This window comes from Oculina patagonica, chromosome 1, assembly GCF_052425735.1.
Source record: "Oculina patagonica isolate OP01 chromosome 1, crgOcupat, whole genome shotgun sequence".
Taxonomy (NCBI): domain Eukaryota; kingdom Metazoa; phylum Cnidaria; class Anthozoa; order Scleractinia; family Oculinidae; genus Oculina; species Oculina patagonica.
Genome location: NC_135758.1, coordinates 7,894,514 through 7,914,362, shown reverse-complemented (window position 1 = coordinate 7,914,362; position 19,849 = coordinate 7,894,514). Strand labels below are relative to the sequence as shown.

The window sequence follows — 19,849 nt, the reverse complement described above, 5'->3', positions numbered from 1 at the left end:
TGTAGTTTAAAATATCGAATTTATTTTGAAGCAGCCATAAGCAATCTTTGTCCTTTTTTATTACAGAAAACGTAATCACTTCAGTTCAGGTATCGCTGATTTAGGGTTCATTTAACTACACTCCTTCAAAATGTCAATAAATCTCTTCTGTCCCTTGAAGTGCAGTCAGGTGTGCAAAGTACTGATTTATACAGTAATTTTGAAATGTCTTGTGTCATTTTCACTTGACTTCTCTATACTGTGACTAAATTTTATAAAAATGTACACTGTATGAATAGAAAAACAGTAGACACCTTTTTTCCTTGTTTATGGTCATTTAATCTCAACTCCTGATAACTTGAACCTTTTTCAATTTCCCGTGAAGGTTTAAGTTATGGTGATTCAACTGAACATGTAATAAGCGCATCTTCTTCTTCTTCTTCTTCTTTCAGTGAAGTCCCTTTTTGGAATTGTGGAGCCCTTTCCAGAAAACATCTATCCACTTGAGTTCACTTCCGCAGAGGTAACTTGTGTTGCTTTTGATTTAAATGGAATAAAAACTCCAGAGAAAATCCTGTTTGAGAGAAGAGATGAGTTTAATAACTTCAAACCACTCAACTCAACTATAAATCCCAACTTGCACTTTGAAATTAAAGCCGAACCGAAATACAAGGTGAGCACATAATATTATACTTATTTAGTTTATTGTACATGTACGCCACAATGCAGGGCTCGAGACTAACTTTTTTCTAGCTAGCCAATTGGCTAGTGACATCTTTGATTTTACTAGCCAAAACCAATTTTCTACTAGCCAGAATTCTCAAGCTAAGTTAGGTTTAGGCAGAGGCACTTTGCCATCTTCACTGCATGGCTCTGTTATCATTATCTTTAGGGTTGATTTTTTGGTAATTCAATAGCTTGTCCACAGTGGTTGATAATTGTATACGTGAGGACAGTGTACTTGTGAGTTCTGCTCTCTCTCTCTCTTTGGTTTTCTTCCAATCATTCCTGAAATTTTAACTTGCCATTTTGGCTAGCGAAACCCCAGAACCTACAGCCAAAACTGCACTTCTACTAGCCTGTGACTAGTTGGCTACCGTTAGTCTCGAGCCTTTGACAGTACGTCTTCCACTCAAAGAGTAATACCTTATTACATGAAATTTTCGCGTCACGTTAATTTCGCGAGTTTCGCGATTCCAAAAAAATCGCGAAATTAACGTGACGCGAACAATAAGTGTCGCGAACATAACATGACGCGAAAAATAAGTGACTCGCATTATGTCAATACTCAAGAAAGACTAAGTTGAGTACCGTTGAAGGAAGGAATTTTCAATGTAAATGTTTGTTGTCGTCAATTGACTCATGAACAATAACTCACGAACAAGCAAGACCTACTTGTAGACATTGACATTGTGAGTCCCGTCCTTCCGTTTTTGTTAATTTTGACGTTGTTGTTCCTTTGATGAAGTCGTTTTATTAAATTCAAGGGCATGTTAAATAATACTGCCAAGGAATTGTTAATTGCGTCTTACTTAAAAAAGCGAAATTAAAGTGATTCAAAATACAAAATTTTCGTAAAATCGCGAAATTTAACGTGTCGCGAAAATTTCATGTAATAAGGTATTGGAAACTTGTCGCAAGAAAACCCATATAATTGGGTGCTTACATAGCCACAAAAACCGGAATTTACAAGATGTATGTTTGGAATGCAAATGGTTACTACCGTAATGATTCGATTTAGCGCCCTCCTTCCAATAAGCGCCCAATTACGGTAGGTTAATTTTCTGGAAGTTCCAGTTGGAACTAGTGGACAATCTCCAAAGGTTGTCTTGCGATTCCAATTGCACGGTTTTACAGCTCCAGTCTCCTATTAACAGAAAACAACACGTAAAAGAACTGAATTATAAATGGTAGGTTCCGTCTCTCCTGGTCTGGTTCTTTCTGACAAAATGGTGCGTGACAAGTGACATAACACTGTATAACATCAAAATGTCCATACGCATTTAGCTAGCACTTCAAGTACCACTCGCGTGACCCTGACAGCTTAGGCCGATTACTAAATAAAGCGATGATGACACATTTGTTTTCGACTTATAAAGGGTAAAGATTGGACAGACTCTTTCCAGGGGAACTATTCGATGATCTTGATACCTTGGCATTGAACAAAGTCTCTTTAGTCAGCGAACCAATCACATGCGCCCTTGTTTGATAAGCATTGACAGGACTTGCCTTAGATTGGATTCGCTCTCCTACATAAACGAGCTTGTTGCATTGCCAAGGGAAAAGTATTGTCCCATTTTGCGCGTCGTTGTCGGGCAAAAGAGCGTCTGTTTGAATTCACCGCTAAGCAAAATGGTGGTTTTCTCTGCTCGTGAAATCATTTTATTGGCCTTATTTTTAGCATTTGGAGTTGCTAAAGGTAAGTTAAACTATTTTTCTTGTAATACATACGCCTATTTTTCGCTCCATGTTTTCGTCGAGTATTTTTCTAGGTGCAATTTGCAACGGCAACACGAAAAGACTCGTTTTCGTCGCAGTATTAAACAGTCAAAGTATTAGTTATTTTGTAATGGAGGCATTTCGTTTTGAATTTTCCATCTGTTATTATGACAACAATGGAATTTTACCAGAGGGAAACAATGCATTTTATTTTTCCGATGATTTCAAGCTTTATTTCACCGAGACGCAATTTAAGTATCTGTTTGGCATTAATTCGCTGGGAAATGATGGAACAATTCATCATTTGGTTTTGCAGTTGCGACGAAAATGAACAAAAAACATTTATCCGTTTATTTCTCTACTTTCCCTCTTTCTTGGATTTCAAAAAGACTACAACTTACATTGATATTTTTTATTCCACTTTCCTACCCTACCTTGGTCATAGTCCATTGTTTTGCCTCCGGGATTTCTGTTATTCACTGAGCCCAGTTTACATTTTTTCTTTTCATTCAACCTGATTAATTTACCTTACAGTCTGCCATGGTGTTTTGTGATTTTCAATTATGTTTGTTTGTTTCGCTATAAAATCTGGTACTTTTATTTTACGAGAATGCAACATTTAAAGCGCTTGTTTTATAAATTGCTCAATAAGCTAGTTCTTAAACATTGCGTTGTGCGAATGAACACAGTCTATACATAAAGAAAATCGTCATCTCGAAATGTTGTCTTGCCGGGTCACGAAATTCTCAGAACTACATTGAGATAAATGTATTGGATTTAGGATGGAGAATATATATTCCGAGCTTGACATCACTAAAAAATTTTGTTTCCTACTTGTCTTTGTGGAAAGAATCCGTCAAGTACGCGTTTCGACTCTTACCGGCGTTTCACTAAGTTGGACTCTGGCCAGTACATCGAAATTGAAAGCGCACCAAATAGACATGATATAATCTTTTTGGTATTTGCAGCTGTATGAATTTCAAATGATGTTGACGAGACCCAATGATAAATTTCCGTACTTGACACACTTCTTCTTGCCTCAAAGTAAATGTCTCTTTGACGCTATTGTTGAAAACAAAGAGCGTTTTAAACAGATTAAAATACGACGCGACAACGAGACAACAGTCTATTACATAAACTGCGCTGACACGCGAGTTCGCGTCAGCGTGAGTTTTGTGCCTTTTCCCTTTGGCTTGAGTTTCCTTTTGTTTATTGTTTTAGTGTCAATAATATCATCGGTTAGGGCAAGACCTGACAAGACAATAATTTCCCCTCCAGGATTTTCGTTTCTCACAAAAAATGCTTAGCAAAACGAAATTATTCAGAGAAAAGGTATAAACGTACTTAATAAGAGCTTTGAGGGAGGAGGGAATAAAATTTCACAGGTCTTTTAGATCCAGCGATTTTTTTTTAAACGGGGGAAGGCCTGACAAGACAATAAATTCACCTCCAGTTTTTTCGTTTCTCGCCAAAAATGTTGAGCGAAAATTAAATTATTCAGGGGAAAGATTTGCTCTTGAGCGAGGAGGAAATAAAATTTCACAGGTCTTTTTGATCCAGCGATTCTTCTTTTTTTGAACAGGGGAAGGCCTGACAAGACAATAATTTCACCGCCAGGTTTTTCGTTTCTCGCCAAAAATGTTGAGCGAAAATTAAATTATTCAGGGGAAAGATTTGCTCTTGAGCGAGGAGGAAATAAAATTTCACAGGTCTTTTTGATCCAGCGATTGTTTTTTTGAACGGGGAAGACCCGACAAGACAATAATTTCGCCGCCAGGTTTTTTGATGTCATTAAAAATGCTTAGCAAAACGAAATTATTCAGGGGAAGCTAAGCAAGACGAAACTCTTCTGGGGAAAGGCATGCTTATTTAAAAGCGCTTGAGCGAAGAGGGAATAAAATTTCACAAGCCTTTTTTTGATCCAGCAATTCTTTTTTGAACGAGGGTCAGTGTTTTAGTTCTTGGTTGTTTATTTTAACCTTGTTAAAACATATCTAAGAAGATTACGTATGTTTGATGCAGTTGACCCCAGTGGTCAAAATCCAGTCACGAAAGATTACTCGAGGTTTATTTTTATCACCGTAATAACGTAATATTTTGAAAGGATTTCCCCGACCTTGAACCAGCTCAGACTTGATGGCCGTAAGCCATAATTATACGATGATATAAAGGAACAATTGTCTTTAGAACCGGAAATCATTAGTTGAATTTTTCCTCCAGAAGTGTCCACATGCTCGGACAGGAATCAGTTAAAGCGAGGGCGCGCGAGTGACGTCACGACTCAGACAAACAAACCGAAATTGCGAACGATTTTTCCTAAAACACTTTCTAAGACAGCCGGTGTTCCTAAAACACTTTCATAAACGAAAACTTCGCCTAAATTCCTTCTATTTCTCTCAGAACACGCGGGTGTTTTCTGAGCTGAGCCTTGTGGGGGTTATATTCATTTGCATTCTATTTTTAGACCTCGTGCGCTTCGCTATTGGAACATCTATACCGTATGTTTAAGATCAAAGTTTCTGGTGCATAAAACTGATGAAAGAAATTTGTACCAAGAATTACCCCTCAACCATACAAAAAGGATGTAAATATTACAACTACTGAATGCACCGTTTAAAGCAGGTTTTCCACCCTTTGCTTTCAAACTTAGCATGATAAATATAATTTAAACGTTTCTTCCAGTTTATGTCTGTTGATTCTGAACTCTGAACGCTCGATGTAAACAATAACGTCACCGTATCGGTCAAGACATGAACCCGAAAAGGGGTCTAGGGAGAGCACTGAGACGGTCTTTGCTCGTTTTCAGACTTCTCTCTTCCATTCTCTTCTCGTCCCTCGTGCGTTTGAAGTTTTTTGAAGTCATCGGATGATAAGATGCGCGCCCGGGCTAAACAAAAACAATGAATCATAGGATCTTTGGAATCTTTAGAATCTTGGGGCAAAGTCGTTACGTCAAATCTCTCTCGTTCCTTCGGCTGTGTTCCTTCGGTTGGGACTTTTTCAGGGGAGATTTCTGTTTATAATTCTGTGCTATGGTTTTGATTTTGGCTGATCTCAAACTCCACAAAACAGTACATTGGCAGTGAATTAAAATACCTTTACAAAAGGGAAAGTAAAAGCGTAAATGGGCCTTCTAACAATTTCAGGCCTAGAGGTCGAACTCCAAACTCCGGGGTCCAACGTATACAAGTGCAAACGGAATGGTAACATTTGATCTGTTTTTTTTTTCAGCTGAATTTGAAATCGTGGAGCCATACCCAGAAATCATCTATCCAATTGAGTACACTTCAGCTCAAGTGACCTGTGTTGCGTATGATTCGTCAGGAGTCAAGGTTCCCGATACAATCCTTTTTGTGAGGCGAGACGATTTCAATAACTATGTCAATCTTACAGATGATGGCAACTTGTACTTCACGAGGAAAACAGAAGGTAGGAAAGTGCACTAAATTGTCACTAGCGGGGATATCTTGATAAGCAAGTTATAAAGTATGACCTCTTTTCATTGTCTTTTGTCTTTAGTTTCTGTAAGAAATTTACGGCGTTTAGGTCGGAATGTTGTTGCGTATGTCATTTCGATGTGTGTAAAAATCAAGGGTAAACAAGAGTTATTAGTTTTGAACTAAATTGAAAGAGTTTGCGCACGTTTCATTCGCAGAAAATGGACGGAAGCTGTTTGTTACCATGCACATTCGGAATGTCACAATGAAAGACGACAGTACTAACAAGCTGGGAAATTACGAGTGCCACGCGTATGCAGTAAATCATTATGTCCCGGCTAGGTATGGCTTCAGCGTCAATGTCGTCACAGGTAAGGCACTGATTGGCATTTTAGAAATGTAAGTCCGCGATGCGTGCATGTGTGAACTGACATGCCCGAGTTCTCTCGGAATAAACTAGTAACAAAATCATCCTTTTGGGTTATATTATCTCACTGTTGTAGTATATACTAAAACAACTTTTAACTCAAGTGGAGGAGGCTAGTGATAGATATTTACCGAGCTGCGAACTATTAAACAAATAGATTCCATTTTGCCGTGCGTCTGTTCAGTTATAGATCACAGATGTCGTCAAAATGTGGTAAGAACAAAGAAGTGGCCACGAGCCGCTAGGCGAGTGGGTCACTGATGTTCTTATTACATTTTGACGTCTTCTGTGATCTTTAACTAAACAGACCCACGGCAAAATTGAATCTATTTTTCTATTTGTTTCATACAATAACACAAGTTTAGAGTACACTTTAGTGTAAGAAATGCCGCTAACGGTGAGCTTAAAGTTGTTTTCGTTTCATGATAAAGTTTTCCGTAACTACGAAGTACTGCTTAACCGATTTAATAAAAAGAATAATGGGAAATTAAAACATCAACAAAAGAACTAACCTTTATTCCATCTGGAAAATTGTTTAAATCAGTAAACTTTAAACATAGCGTTCAACTGCCACTCAACATCGGACAAAAACTTTCATACAGAATTCGATAGTTTCTCAAATCATTCACTATCTTCTTCAAGCTTGTTTAGCCCAGTTAAATATTTCGAAAGGTAAACGATACTTTCTGGAGATTTATAACTGGACTGAACTTTTTTGCTTTGTGGTGGCCCCGCGAGTTTTAAAAAACTTTGTCGACAACACCGATTTGAACTATGAACTTTGATCACGCATGCGAGTAACACCACGCAGTGACGTCATCTGTGCGTCTGTACTCTAATAGATAACAGGTATCAACCAATAAAAACGCGCGCAGTAGCACGGTTGTTGTATAATATAGATTTGACACCTGAAGAAAGGCGCTTTATATGATTACATTTTTGGGGGTTTGAGGGATCAACGTAGTGGTGTAGTGCATGTTTTGGGATGCTAACAAGCCCAAGGTTATGGGTTCGATCCGTAGGTGGTGACATAAAAAAAAATGATGATAGAAAAAAAAATTGCGTCTTTACTGGCACAGCACGAAATCGGAAATTTACTCAACTTTCCGAAAGTTGCGTAAAGCTGGAGTTGGAGCTTTACGGAGCTTTAAAGGCACGTAAAGATGCGTAAAGGTAAAACCGCTGTAAAGCTCTGTTAAGAAAAAACGTGCAGTGCCTTTTTATTTGTGCTAAGTAATAAAGACAATTTTTGTTGTTTTCTTTTAGTAAACGAAATTCCCAAAGTGGTCGTTTCTGAAGTTAAGCTCCTGGAACACGATATGGACGCTTCAATCCTTTGCAACATGACGGAACGAGGAAGTCAAGACACACGACTGGTAAAGGTTTCATGGTTTAAAGACGGCGTAGTGAACCGCACCGTGTTAATCCCTAACCCGCCAAATTCCAATAACCCGCTTGGTCCGTTTGTTCTCGAAGATGTCGGCGTCAAAGATGGAGGCGAATATACTTGTCTTCTGGAAGTGCTCTTGCAAAACAAACGGCCGTACAACGTTACAGACAGCACTGTGATTAGCAGTAAGTGTGTGCTACTAATAATAATACAGCTTTTGCTTCAATTTACTTTGTTTCGTACGCGGTCCATATAAACTGAAGGCGATACACACAAATTTAACTAATTATAATTGGTTTTTCTTAATCAGAAACGGCGGCATTTTTTGTCCGGACAGCTAGCACGCTGATTTATCCCCTTTGTTATGTTAGAAAAGGCAGCCAAAATGTTAATAACATGCCAGTTTGCTGATTTTAACTAGAAATAAAGTTTTTTAACTAGAGAAATGACAAAGAGTAGGAGTAAGGCAAGGTTAAGTCGGTCTACAAGCCCAGTAGCACATCAGGCCGGAGCTTATTCCGGTTTTCGTAGCATTAAGCCACTAGGAGTATCCCCCCGTGGATGGGTTGCTAGTCCATCGCAGGGTTTCTCCCCCCCCCCCCCCCCCCCTCAGCATAATAAATAGACTCCACAAAACGTTCCATATTAACCTACCAAAATTCTGAATTTAAGATTTTGAGAGGCCAAAATCCAAAATCTTGAAGTTCACGAGTTGGTCTTGAATTTAAGAGTTTGGCCTTTGATTATACCTCTATAAAAATAACTCTGAGAATAGCAATGTAGAAATGCTAACCTCATTCATTTTTGTTGTTGTTCACTTGTGAATTTTTATTACGTTTTGTTTTTAGTTGCACCGTGGTTTGAACATGAAGGCGAGAAGGAAATCGTAAAGGAGATAGGAGAGGGCGCAAAACTTGAGTGCAGCGCCAAAGGATTTCCTTTGAACGTGGAATGGAAATTTAAAAACGAGAGTGACGAAGTGGTAAAATCCTGTATTAGTAAGTTTGAAGTTTGGAGAGATTGACTCAGTTTCACTAACATCGAGTCCAGTTCTGGGATCAAGAGAAGTGTTCCTCTAACTTCAGTGTCCAAGAGTCCTTGAGAAAAAATAGAAAACTAGAAATACTTAAGGTTTTGTCATCAAGATGAACGTTGTTTGAGAAAGCAGCTTTGTGGTCTGGCCTTCATTGATCGTTTGTAACTCTTTCAACGTCCAAGAATCAGTCAGTCTGTCTGTCGGTCGGTCGGTCGGTCGGTCGGTCAATCGGTCGGTCGTTCGTTCGCTCGGTCGTTCTGTCGGTCAGTCAACCAATAAAGTATTCGAAACCGGTATAAACAAGTAATGATCCACTGAATATCCCGTTTGATTGTATTGCAGGTTCTTCGACGAATAAGCGTTACAATGTCACACGCAAGGGAATATATGACCCTTATTACCTGGCCGTCAGTGACCTGGTCACGACTGACACTGGAAGCTACTACTGCTGCCTGCCATCAAACTGCTCTGAGAGCGTCGACGAGGATCGGTGTCAGCGGTTTGTCCTCACTGTCGGAGGTAAGGCTAGGGTATAGACTAGTCCTGAGATTGGGTTTTTGCTATCATTTGAATAGAAGAATGGAGAAAGAGATAGAAGCAATGTAGAGAAAGAGATAGAAGCAATGTATAAATAGATAGAAGCAATGTAGAAATGCTAACTTCATTCATTTTTGTTGTTGTTCATTTGTGAATTTGTATTACGTTTTGTTTTTAGTTGCACCGTGGTTTGAACATGAAGGCGAGAAAGAAATCGTAAAGGAGATAGGAGGGGGCGCAAAACTTGAGTGCAGCGCCAAAGGATTTCCTTTGAACGTGGAATGGAAATTTAAAAACGAGAGTGACGAAGTGGTCAAATCCTGTATTGGTAAGTTTGAAGTTTGGAGAGATTAACTCAGTTTCACTAACATCGAGTCCAGTTCTGGGATCAAGAGAAGTGTTCCTCTAACTTCAGTGTCCAAGAGTCCTTGAGAGAAATAGAAAACTAGAAATACTTAAGGTTTTGTTTTCAAGATGTACTTTGTTTGAGAAAGCAGCTTTGTGGTCTGGCCTTCATTGATCGTTTGTAACTCTTTCAACGTCCAAGAATCAGTCAGTCTGTCCGTCGGTCGGTCGGTCGGTCGGTCGGTCGGTCGGTCGGTCGGTCGGTCGGTCGGTCAATCGGTCGGTCGTTCGTTCGCTCGGTCGTTCTGTCGGTCAGTCAACCAATAAAGTATTCGAAACCGGTATAAACAAGTAATGATCCACTGAATATCCCGTTTGATTGTATTGCAGGTTCTTCGACGAATAAGCGTTACAATGTCACACGCAAGGGAATATATGACCCTTATTACCTGGCCGTCAGTGACCTGGTCACGACTGACACTGGAAGCTACTACTGCTGCCTGCCATCAAACTGCTCTGAGAGCGTCGACGAGGATCGGTGTCAGCGGTTTGTCCTCACTGTCGAAGGTAAGGCTAGGGTATAGACTAGTCCTGAGATTGGGTTTTTGCTATCATTTGAATAGAAGAAATTGAGAAAAGGTTGGATTCATCGTTGTCTTGACGAAATTGCAGTCTTGGAACAGTCTACCTTAATTATACCACACGTCTATACGAAAAGATAACTTGAGAGTATTTCAACGATTCAGAAATAACCATGCTGTGCAGCATTAGCCAAATCTGTGACTACAAGCTATAGTGAATCCTGGGAAAATGCCTTTTTAGCCACTTATCTCTTTCTCCATTTCACTTCCTGGGGAGAAGCTTTCGTTTTGGCGATTTTATCGACTTTGTATAAGTCCCTAGTCACCCACATTTCCTGGGATAAGTTCAAAAATCTTCGATTTGATTATCGCGGTTTGCAATATTTGTGAAAAATTAATGGTCCAGTCAATCTCTTGTGACCTTCAGACCCTTGACAAAAGTTTGGGCCTGTCCCATAAGAAGTGTTCACTACATATTCTCGAGTGGCCTTGTTTGAAACCTGTGAGACTAAGATAAAATTGGGGAGGCGCGGTGGCCTAATGGTTGGCGCGCCGGACTCAGGAGCGAACGTTCTGGGTTCGAGCCCTGGCCGGGTCACTGTGTTGTGTTTTTGGGCACAACACCGTTTACTCTCATAGTGCCTCTCTCCACCCAGGTGTATAAATGGGTACCGGCGAAATAATGCTGAGGGGTACCCTGCGATAGGCTAGCATCCCATCCAGGGGGAAGTAGAAATACTCCTAGCTGCTTAATGCTATCGAAACCGGGATAAGCTTTGGCAGTATGTGTCACTTCGCGGCTCGAAGCTTCCCTTTATAAGATAAACTTGCATAAAAACGGTACAGAACAGGAATGACTAAATGTTTCTTCTTATTCAATAGATCCTTTAGACCCGAAAGGTGGTACGATGGCTTTGGCATTGCATGGTGTTCTGGCGGTGTTGGCTACATTCCTTGCGTCGTCCCTGCTTTTGTAAAATGACAAGAGGAGAAGCACAGAAAAATAGGGAAAGGCGATTTGTTTGTTTGATGTACCCTTTTAAGAAAGGGAGGAATATGATTTAATCTTGAGTGATTTGCTACTCGATTTAAGCATTTTCATTTAATTGTTGACTTCTTTTGGACATATAATAATATTCGATTTTGTGCAGGCGAAAGTCAAGCTTGTTACGTCATTTGAAGGCATAGTAATCGTATACCGACTAACTGCGCAGGTGATGTGTGATGTGTTCCTTTCCAGACCCTATTACGTAGCCTTGTCGATTGAAACATAATGGTCGGTTTTGTGCAAAATGGGTGCCAGAAAATTAGAAAGATAGTTATGTAAGATTGGCCATTTTGAGATTAAATATAATTGTAAATGCTAAAGGAGATTTAAACTTTTCAAAAAGTAAGAAGATTTGTTTGATAACAGTTGCTGGGTGGCAAGGTTTGCCATACCATGCATAATGATCATGTAACTTTTTAAAAATTTTGAACATTCATAATTTCAAATTGAACATCGAAGGTCTCAAAATTAACAACCTTCCCCAATGTCATCATGCTTTTCCGTTTCTTGCGTCCATTTTTGTCCCACGACCATTGTTATTATTGCCAAGAACACATAATATATGGTACTCCACAGGGCCTTCAGAAATTTGGAAAACCGACAGAAATATGTCAAAAGGATGTCAAAAATAAACGAAAAACACAGCTGATCATTGAACGATTTCCTCCAAAATGAAGCTTCTTTTGCTGTATAATTACGCTACTAGTCAAGCTGATACCTATAGTCTACTGATATATTGTAAGATAGTGTCTCAGAATTTCAGTTGACATGCTCTTACAATTGGCTATTTTTTTTATTCATTCTTGCTAAGCCAGGGCTTTGGAATCTGGAATATTGTAGAATTCTATTCTGAAGTTTATAAGTCTACACTGAAACGGTAAACCTTGCCAAAACTTTCTCTGAGAATGTTTGAAGAAAACAAAAGTGTAATGAATGGCATGATGGTGTAATCTTCAAACGTGAGGCCAGGCCCGGAGTTTGCATTGTGCATGCAATTCAACTGTATGTCGTCGGCTATTGGTGACAGTGTCAGACAGTGATGGTTGGAAGATGATACAGTAAACACCCGCGTGTAAGAACCTAGTGGTTTAAGAACCTGCTGGCAGAAATTTGCCATTTTAATACCCCAAAATACGTATAAGAACCTGTTTAGCCAAGCAAATTTCAGCAGGTTCTTATATGTGGGTTATAGAAATTTTTTATGAACATTTTTCACAGAACATCCCAAACTGTATTTACAAATAAAGAAAAGACAGATTCACATAGACTGTAATTGTCTTCTTTGGACCTTGCATGAGGCTTGAAGCAATACAGTTATGAATAATTATAAATGCTGCATAATGAAGGACCAAACCCATTTTTTTTTCTTCTCGTACAATCAAAAACTATGGCTCCTCCTTAGAAACTAAGAACCTTATTAACAACCTACTTAGCATAAATTACCAATAACTACCCCCAAATACAAGAACCTATTTTGCCAAACTTAGAAAATTGTAGGTTCTTACACGCGGGTGTTTACTGTATTTAAATTATTTTCAAATACCTGCGACTTCACAATGGTGGTGAACACCGTGCATGCGTATTTCATGGCACTTTTGGTTTTATAAGTGAGATGTACCATTGAGTTATATAAAATACTGCCGGCGTCTTGATTTGAGAACAATGACCTTGCAGGAACTTATAAATAGTTTGCAGCCTATATTTGATGCTGAAATTTAATTTTTAATGCTTTTGTTCATAGATTATGAAAAACTTAGAGTTTCTTTCATTCTAAGCCGATCAGGTTTGTTCTGGCTTATATTGAAGAAAATGTTAAGAACACAAAAAAACGATTATAAAAACGACAGATTTCATTTTATAAAAAGTACTGTATTAGGATCATTATTGCTATGTTAACCTTATAAAAATTATATTTATTAATGATCGATAATCATTGCAGCTTATATAGAAGTGTTTGCATACCGTAATGATTCGATTTAGCGCCCGGGGCGCTTATTTACTTTTGGCACCTCGAGGGAGGGCGCTTATTTGAGACAGGGCGCTTATTCGGGACAGGGCGCTTATTTAATTTCTTGAGAAACAACCAAATGTATCTAACAATAACAGAAACTGTAACAGTTAGAAATTGTTTAAAGTTCAGTTACTTTTAAAATAATTGTTCATTTTAGCAGTAAATATATACATGAACTGTACGGCGAACGGTCAGGAGTTTATCTAGTTGACGTCAATGACTTCAGTATGGGCAGTTATCTACAATAGGGACACTTATTAGAATAGGGGTGCTTATAAGAACGGGGGCGCTAATTAGAATGGGGGCGCTTATTGGAATAGGGGCGCTTATTTACAAAAACACATTCGAAGGGGGGGCGTTTATTCGGAAGGGGGCGCTTATTTGAAGGAGGGCGCTAAATCGAATCATTACGGTATACCAATATAGTTCATAGACATATATATTTTGCTGTGATAATAAATGGTGGAAATAAATAGTGTCAGTGCATTACTGAATTGGAACAGTTCATACAACTGGTATATATAATTATGCAGAACAAAACACTGTACAAAGCAAAGCCCGGGGGTATTATAAAATTTGGGTGGCGTGTGCGGCACGCCTTCTCGACCCTTATCCTTCTTCAAAACAAGATGAACGTTGTTTGAGAAAGCAGCTTTGTGGTCTGGCCTTCATTGATCGTTTGTAACTCTTTCAACGTCCAAGAATCAGTCAGTCTGTCTGTCGGTCGGTCGGTCGGTCGGTCGGTCAATCGGTCGGTCGTTCGTTCGCTCGGTCGTTCTGTCGGTCAGTCAACCAATAAAGTATTCGAAACCGGTATAAACAAGTAATGATCCACTGAATATCCCGTTTGATTGTATTGCAGGTTCTTCGACGAATAAGCGTTACAATGTCACACGCAAGGGAATATATGACCCTTATTACCTGGCCGTCAGTGACCTGGTCACGACTGACACTGGAAGCTACTACTGCTGCCTGCCATCAAACTGCTCTGAGAGCGTCGACGAGGATCGGTGTCAGCGGTTTGTCCTCACTGTCGGAGGTAAGGCTAGGGTATAGACTAGTCCTGAGATTGGGTTTTTGCTATCATTTGAATAGAAGAATGGAGAAAGAGATAGAAGCAATGTAGAGAAAGAGATAGAAGCAATGTATAAATAGATAGAAGCAATGTAGAAATGCTAACTTTATTCATTTTTGTTGTTGTTCATTTGTGAATTTGTATTACGTTTTGTTTTTAGTTGCACCTGGTTTGAACATGAAGGCGAGAAAGAAATCGTAAAGGAGATAGGAGGGGGCGCAAAACTTGAGTGCAGCGCCAAAGGATTTCCTTTGAACGTGGAATGGAAATTTAAAAACGAGAGTGACGAAGTGGTCAAATCCTGTATTGGTAAGTTTGAAGTTTGGAGAGATTAACTCAGTTTCACTAACATCGAGTCCAGTTCTGGGATCAAGAGAAGTGTTCCTCTAACTTCAGTGTCCAAGAGTCCTTGAGAGAAATAGAAAACTAGAAATACTTAAGGTTTTGTTTTCAAGATGTACTTTGTTTGAGAAAGCAGCTTTGTGGTCTGGCCTTCATTGATCGTTTGTAACTCTTTCAACGTCCAAGCATCAGTCTGTCGGTCGGTCGGTCGGTCGGTCGGTTGATCGGTCAGTCGTTCGTTCGCTCGGCCGTTCGGTCGGTCAGTCAACCAATGAAGTATTCGAAACCGGTATAAACAAGTAATGATCCACTGAATATCCCGTTTGATTGTATTGCAGGTTCTTCGACGAATAAGCGTTACAATGTCACACGCAAAGGAATATATGACCCTTATTACCTGGCCGTCAGTGACCTGGTCACGACTGACACCGGAAGCTACTACTGCTGCCTGCCATCAAACTGCTCTGAGAGCGTCGACGAGGATCGGTGCCAGCGGTTTGTCCTTACTGTCGAAGGTAAGGGTTAGGTGTCGGTTAGGTGTAGACTATAGTCCTGATTGGGTTTTTGCTACCATTTAAATAGAAGAAATTGAGAAAAGGTTGGATTCATCGTTGTCTTGACAAAATTAATTTGTGTTCTTGGGACCGTCTACTTTTGATTATACTATACGTCTATCAGAAAAAATAAGGCATTCTGACCAATTCAGAAATCATCATGTTGAAGAACATGACTACGAGCTATATTGACTCCTGGAACAATGCCTATCGAAACGCCCTTCAGAAGGGTTCTTTTCAGCCGCTTTTCTTTTTCTCCATTCCATGCATCAATTCGACTTCCTGAAGAAAAGCTTTCGGTTTAGGAATTTTTTCGGCTTTGTATAAGTCCCTCTTGACCCAAATTTTCTGGTATGAGTTCACAAATTTTCGATTTCATTATCGCGGTTTGCAATATTTGTGAAAAATTAAAGGTCCATTCAATCTCTTGTGACCTTCGGACCCTTGACAAAAGTTTGGGCCTGTCTCATAAGGACTGTTCACTGCATATTCTCGAGTGCCCTTGTTTGAAACCTGTGAGATTAAGATAAAATTGGGGAGGCGCGGTGGCCTAATGGTTGGCGCGCCGGACTCCGGAGCGAACGTTCTGGGTTTGAGCCCTGGCCGGGTCACTGTGTTGTGTTTTTGGGCACAACACCGTTTACTCTCATAGTGCCTCTCTCCACCCATGCAGGTGTATAAATGGGTACCGGCGAAATAATGCTGAGGGGTACCCTGCGATAGACTAGCATCCCATCCAGGGGGAAGTAGAAATACTCCTAGCTGCTTAATGCTATCGAAACCGGGATAAGCTTTGGCAGTATGTGTCACTTCGCGGCTCGAAGCTTCCCTTTATAAGATAAACTTGCATAAAAACGGTACAGAATAGGAATGACTAAATGTTTCTTCTTATTCAATAGATCCTTTAGACCCGAAAGGTGGTACGATGGCTTTGGCATTGCATGGTGTTCTGGCGGTGTTGGCTACATTCCTTGCGTCGTCCCTGCTTTTGTAAAATGACAAGAGGAGAAGCACAGAAAAATAGGGAAAGGCGATTTGTTTGTTTGATGTACCCTTTTAAGAAAGGGAGGAATATGATTTAATCTTGAGTGATTTACTACTCGATTTAAGCATTTTCATTTTCATTCATTAAGCATTTTCATTTAATTGTTGACTTCTTTTGGACATATAATAATATTCGATTTTGTGCAGGCGAAAGTCAAGCTTGTTGCGTCATTTGAAGGCATAGTAATCGTATACTGACTAACTGCGCTGGTGATGTCGTTACAAGGCCTATATGTGTTCCTTTGCAGACCCTATTACGTAGCCTTGTCAATAAAAAATAATGGTCGTTTATGTGCAAAATGGGTGCCAGAAAATTAGAAAGATAGTTATGTAATATTGGCCATTTTGAGATTAAATATAATTGTAAATGCTAATGGAGATTTAAACTTTTGAAAAAGTAGGAACATTTGTTTGATAATTATAACAGTTGCTGGGTGGCAAGGTTTGCCATACCATGCATAAAAATCATTTAACTTTTTTAAAATTTTGAACATTCACGATTTCAAATTGAACATCGAAGTCTCAAAATCAACAACCTTTTTTAATGTCATCACGCTTTTAGATTTCTTGCATCCATTTCGTACCACGGCCATCGTTATTACTGCCAAGAACACATAATATATGGTACTCCACAGGGCCTTCAGAAATTTGGAAAACTGACAGAAATATGTCAAAAGGTTGTCAAAAATTAACGAAAAACGCAGCTGATCATTGAACTATTTCCTCCAAAATGAAGCTTCTTTTGCTGTATAATTATGGCACTAGTAAAGCACATACCTATAGACTATATATTGTAAGATAGTTTCTTAGAATTTCAGTTAATGACATACAGGATAAACTAATACGAGAGTTTGAGCTCTTACAATTGACTAGTTTTGATTCGTTCTTGCTTGGCCAGGGCATTGGACATCCTAGGATATTTCAGCAATTCTATAAATTTGTAAGTTTAGACTTAATAAACGGTATATATACTTGCCAAATTCTCTCTGAGGAGTTTTTAAGAAAGCAAAAGTGTCAGGAATGGCATGATGATGTAATCTTTAAACATAAGGCTTGGCCGGCCGTTTGTGTTGGCCATGCAATTGAAAATGTCGTTTGCCAGTGCATTTCATGACACTTGCGTTTTTTTAAAAGAGATGTACCATTCATTATCTATTACTGGTGCCTTTTGCCTTGAAAACCCTTCAAGAACTATTGCATAGTTGGTGGTCAATATTTGACGTTGTAATTTGTTTATAGATTATCCGAACAAATTGTTATAAAAAGCTTACAAGTTTCTTTGATTCTAAGCTGATCAGGTTTGCTTTTTGTGGCTTGTAATTATATTGAAGAGATTTTTTACAGCAAAGAAACAGTTATAAAAACGACAGCTTGAGTTCGTTTCATAATTAGTACTGTATTGGATTGTTTTTGCTATTTTAACCTTATAAAAACGATATTTATTAATGATCGATAATCATTGCAGCTTATATCGGAGTGTTTGCATATACCGCTTTTCGATAGTTTAAGACACATTTGCTTTGATAATAAATGATGAAAATAAATAGTGTCAGCGAATTACTGATTTTTTTTCAATCGGTATATAATTATACAGAACAAAGCACTGTACAAAGCAAGGCCCGGGCCCGGGGGAGTGGAATTTCAATATAAAAATGACTTGGGATGCTTGTCGTACCTGTTTGGGGGTAAAATTTTTAAGGTCCTAAAACCCAACTGCCGCTACTGTCACGGTACCTTTAAAGGGCTTTTGATATTATCAATTTGAAAATGATGGGAATATAACTGCATTTGCTACGCAAATATCTTTTATTTCGGAATAATTTGCTTGAAAACATTCATCCTATTTTAGAATTGGTACTACTTTGGCGTGAAAATTAATTTATGCCACGCCCACAAAATGAGAATCTAGTACCCTATTTAAGACCATAATAGGCGATTTCCCTTTAGTCTATTTCATACCTGACCAAAAAAAAACAATACCCTTTCAGATCGACCCTACCCCAGAACTGCTTCGGTTTGCATAAGCATTCGAGAAAGGCTTCAAATTTCCTATTTAATTTAAAACGATAAAATAGTAACTTCAAAGAATTATTCCAACTGTTGACCAGCTTGCAAAACCACACCCTATATCAGGCAAAAATGGTCATAAGTTATACCCTAGTTCAACCAAAACTCCCCTTCATGAGCGCGCGTTGGATATGAGATGGTAGATAGCCAACGAGTCGCGTAGCGCCGAGTTGGCTATAACTATCGCACATACAACAAGCGCGAGTGGAATAATTGTTTTATTAAAAACACCCAAAGAATTGCAATAATTGAGCTCCTTGGCTGTTCTCACTGACGCGTACACCTTCCATATTTGTGATCCATAATCAGATGGTATATGAGCTTTTATTTAAAACTAGCAATTGTATATTAATATTAAGTAAATAAAGTACTTACGGTACTTTTTAAAACATAAAAAATTATCCCACCTTCAAACAGTAGACAGTGTCTTTCAAAGTGTGGAATAAATTACTAAACAAATATCATATAATCCTGTAGTTTAATACTCGCCGCATTGTGTTGAACAATGCACATTGTTATTACAGTGAACAATTAGATAAGTTTCAAAGAAATAAACGAGCCTCTTGCGTAACATTTTTCATCCAGAGACCCCAGTCAAACAATTATTTCTGCCGTCACGAAAATCTGGGCTCAAAACTCGAAACGTAATGTCTTGGAACAGAACTAGCTACATAAAGTATCCCGAATTTAAACGGCTTGCTTCTTTGCCCAGAGAGCAAGTAGACGCTCTTGTTACCAGGCTCCATACGTCGAAAGCATCAGACGAAAACGCAGGCAACTCCGTCAAGAAAGCTATGAGAAAGTCACTAAGCCAAGAGCAAGTTAAGGACATGTTGGAGCGGCTAGCTAATGCCAGAAAAAACAAAGAGAAGACGCCAGAAAGACAGCGGACCGGGGCAGGAAGAGTGATGGGGGTAGTTAATACATATGCCTGGATGGACAGAAGACTACTAAGAAGTCGCATAACCCGACCAGATGGAAACTGGTATTAACCAGCTTAAATGGACTGTGTCGCGGCTGTGTTTATTCCATGTTATTAACATTTGCCAAATACTTGTTGTGAAACATAATGTTAGCGAAGAAATTACTTCTTTGGACCGTTAATGACAGGACTATAGCTCTGAATGACAAAAAAAATGTGTTACCCGGGCATGATAATTTTAAGTTACAAGCAACATTGCGTTGTCGAAATGTTCCATCTCTGTTCTAAATGGTTATATTTATATTTAAAATATAAAATACTTTAAATATAAATATATATAAAATATTTGATGGAATTTGATGGCCGTTCCCATGCCTAATTTTGGCAAAAATCCGTGACACAGTTGCTTTTTAAAAACGGCGTCATGCTCGGACTGAGATATCGATCCGAAAAGAGATAGCCTGCGAATACAGCCGCCTCTCATTTGCTCCTGGGAGCTGTATTTGCAGGCTAGAAAAGAGAAGGCCTTACGCTAGTCTTACATGACTGAACGTACATGTGATCAGTGCTTCAAGATTTCTACAAGATGGTGCAATTATAACTTAATCGTCTTAA

General features: G+C 39.0%; 2 protein-coding genes across 5 annotated transcripts; both read left to right on the top strand.

Annotated features, from left to right (window-relative positions):
* Positions 1 to 2,239: 2,239 nt before the first annotated feature.
* On the top strand, positions 2,240 to 14,580 carry LOC144654590 (immunoglobulin superfamily member 10-like). Of its 4 annotated transcripts, XR_013570938.1 has the most exons (11): positions 2,240 to 2,398; positions 5,650 to 5,847; positions 6,074 to 6,226; positions 7,549 to 7,857; positions 8,521 to 8,670; positions 9,051 to 9,227; positions 9,424 to 9,573; positions 9,981 to 10,157; positions 11,054 to 12,096; positions 14,093 to 14,269; positions 14,466 to 14,580. XR_013570938.1 is itself a non-coding variant. In XM_078514780.1 (9 exons), the coding sequence occupies exons 1-9, from the start codon at positions 2,332 to 2,334 to the stop codon at positions 11,146 to 11,148; spliced, it is 1,467 nt and encodes a 488-aa protein (XP_078370906.1). In that variant the 5' UTR covers positions 2,240 to 2,331; the 3' UTR covers positions 11,149 to 13,543. The 4 variants fall into 4 exon arrangements, 2 of the variants coding, with proteins under 2 accessions (XP_078370906.1, XP_078370890.1); XR_013570939.1 differs by lacking the exons at positions 14,093 to 14,269; positions 14,466 to 14,580 and adding an exon at positions 12,961 to 12,978; XM_078514780.1 differs by lacking the exons at positions 14,093 to 14,269; positions 14,466 to 14,580 and having other exon boundaries at positions 11,063 to 13,543.
* LOC144644726 (uncharacterized) lies at positions 11,891 to 17,789 on the top strand. The gene is made up of 6 exons (XM_078504250.1): positions 11,891 to 11,957; positions 12,961 to 13,002; positions 14,093 to 14,249; positions 14,466 to 14,614; positions 14,986 to 15,162; positions 16,101 to 17,789. Exons 1-6 carry the CDS (start codon positions 11,891 to 11,893, stop codon positions 16,193 to 16,195), a joined length of 687 nt encoding a protein of 228 aa, XP_078360376.1. The 3' UTR covers positions 16,196 to 17,789.
* Positions 17,790 to 19,849: the final 2,060 nt, after the last annotated feature.

What these genes read in the sequence shown, in the direction of transcription:
- LOC144654590 (XM_078514764.1), top strand. Translation starts at nt 2,332, where the DNA reads ATGGTGGTTTTCTCTGCTCGTGAAATCATTTTATTGGCCTTATTTTTA. An exon ending in AGACAGCACTGTGATTAGCA is followed by an intron (nt 7,858 to 8,520) that starts GTAAGTGTGTGC and finishes TTTTGTTTTTAG; the next exon opens with TTGCACCGTGGTTTGAACAT. An exon ending in AGTGGTCAAATCCTGTATTG is followed by an intron (nt 9,574 to 9,980) that starts GTAAGTTTGAAG and finishes ATTGTATTGCAG; the next exon opens with GTTCTTCGACGAATAAGCGT.
- LOC144644726 (XM_078504250.1), top strand. Translation starts at nt 11,891, where the DNA reads ATGAAGCTTCTTTTGCTGTATAATTACGCTACTAGTCAAGCTGATACC. An exon ending in TTTCATTCTAAGCCGATCAG is followed by an intron (nt 13,003 to 14,092) that starts GTTTGTTCTGGC and finishes ATTGTATTGCAG; the next exon opens with GTTCTTCGACGAATAAGCGT. An exon ending in AGTGGTCAAATCCTGTATTG is followed by an intron (nt 14,615 to 14,985) that starts GTAAGTTTGAAG and finishes ATTGTATTGCAG; the next exon opens with GTTCTTCGACGAATAAGCGT.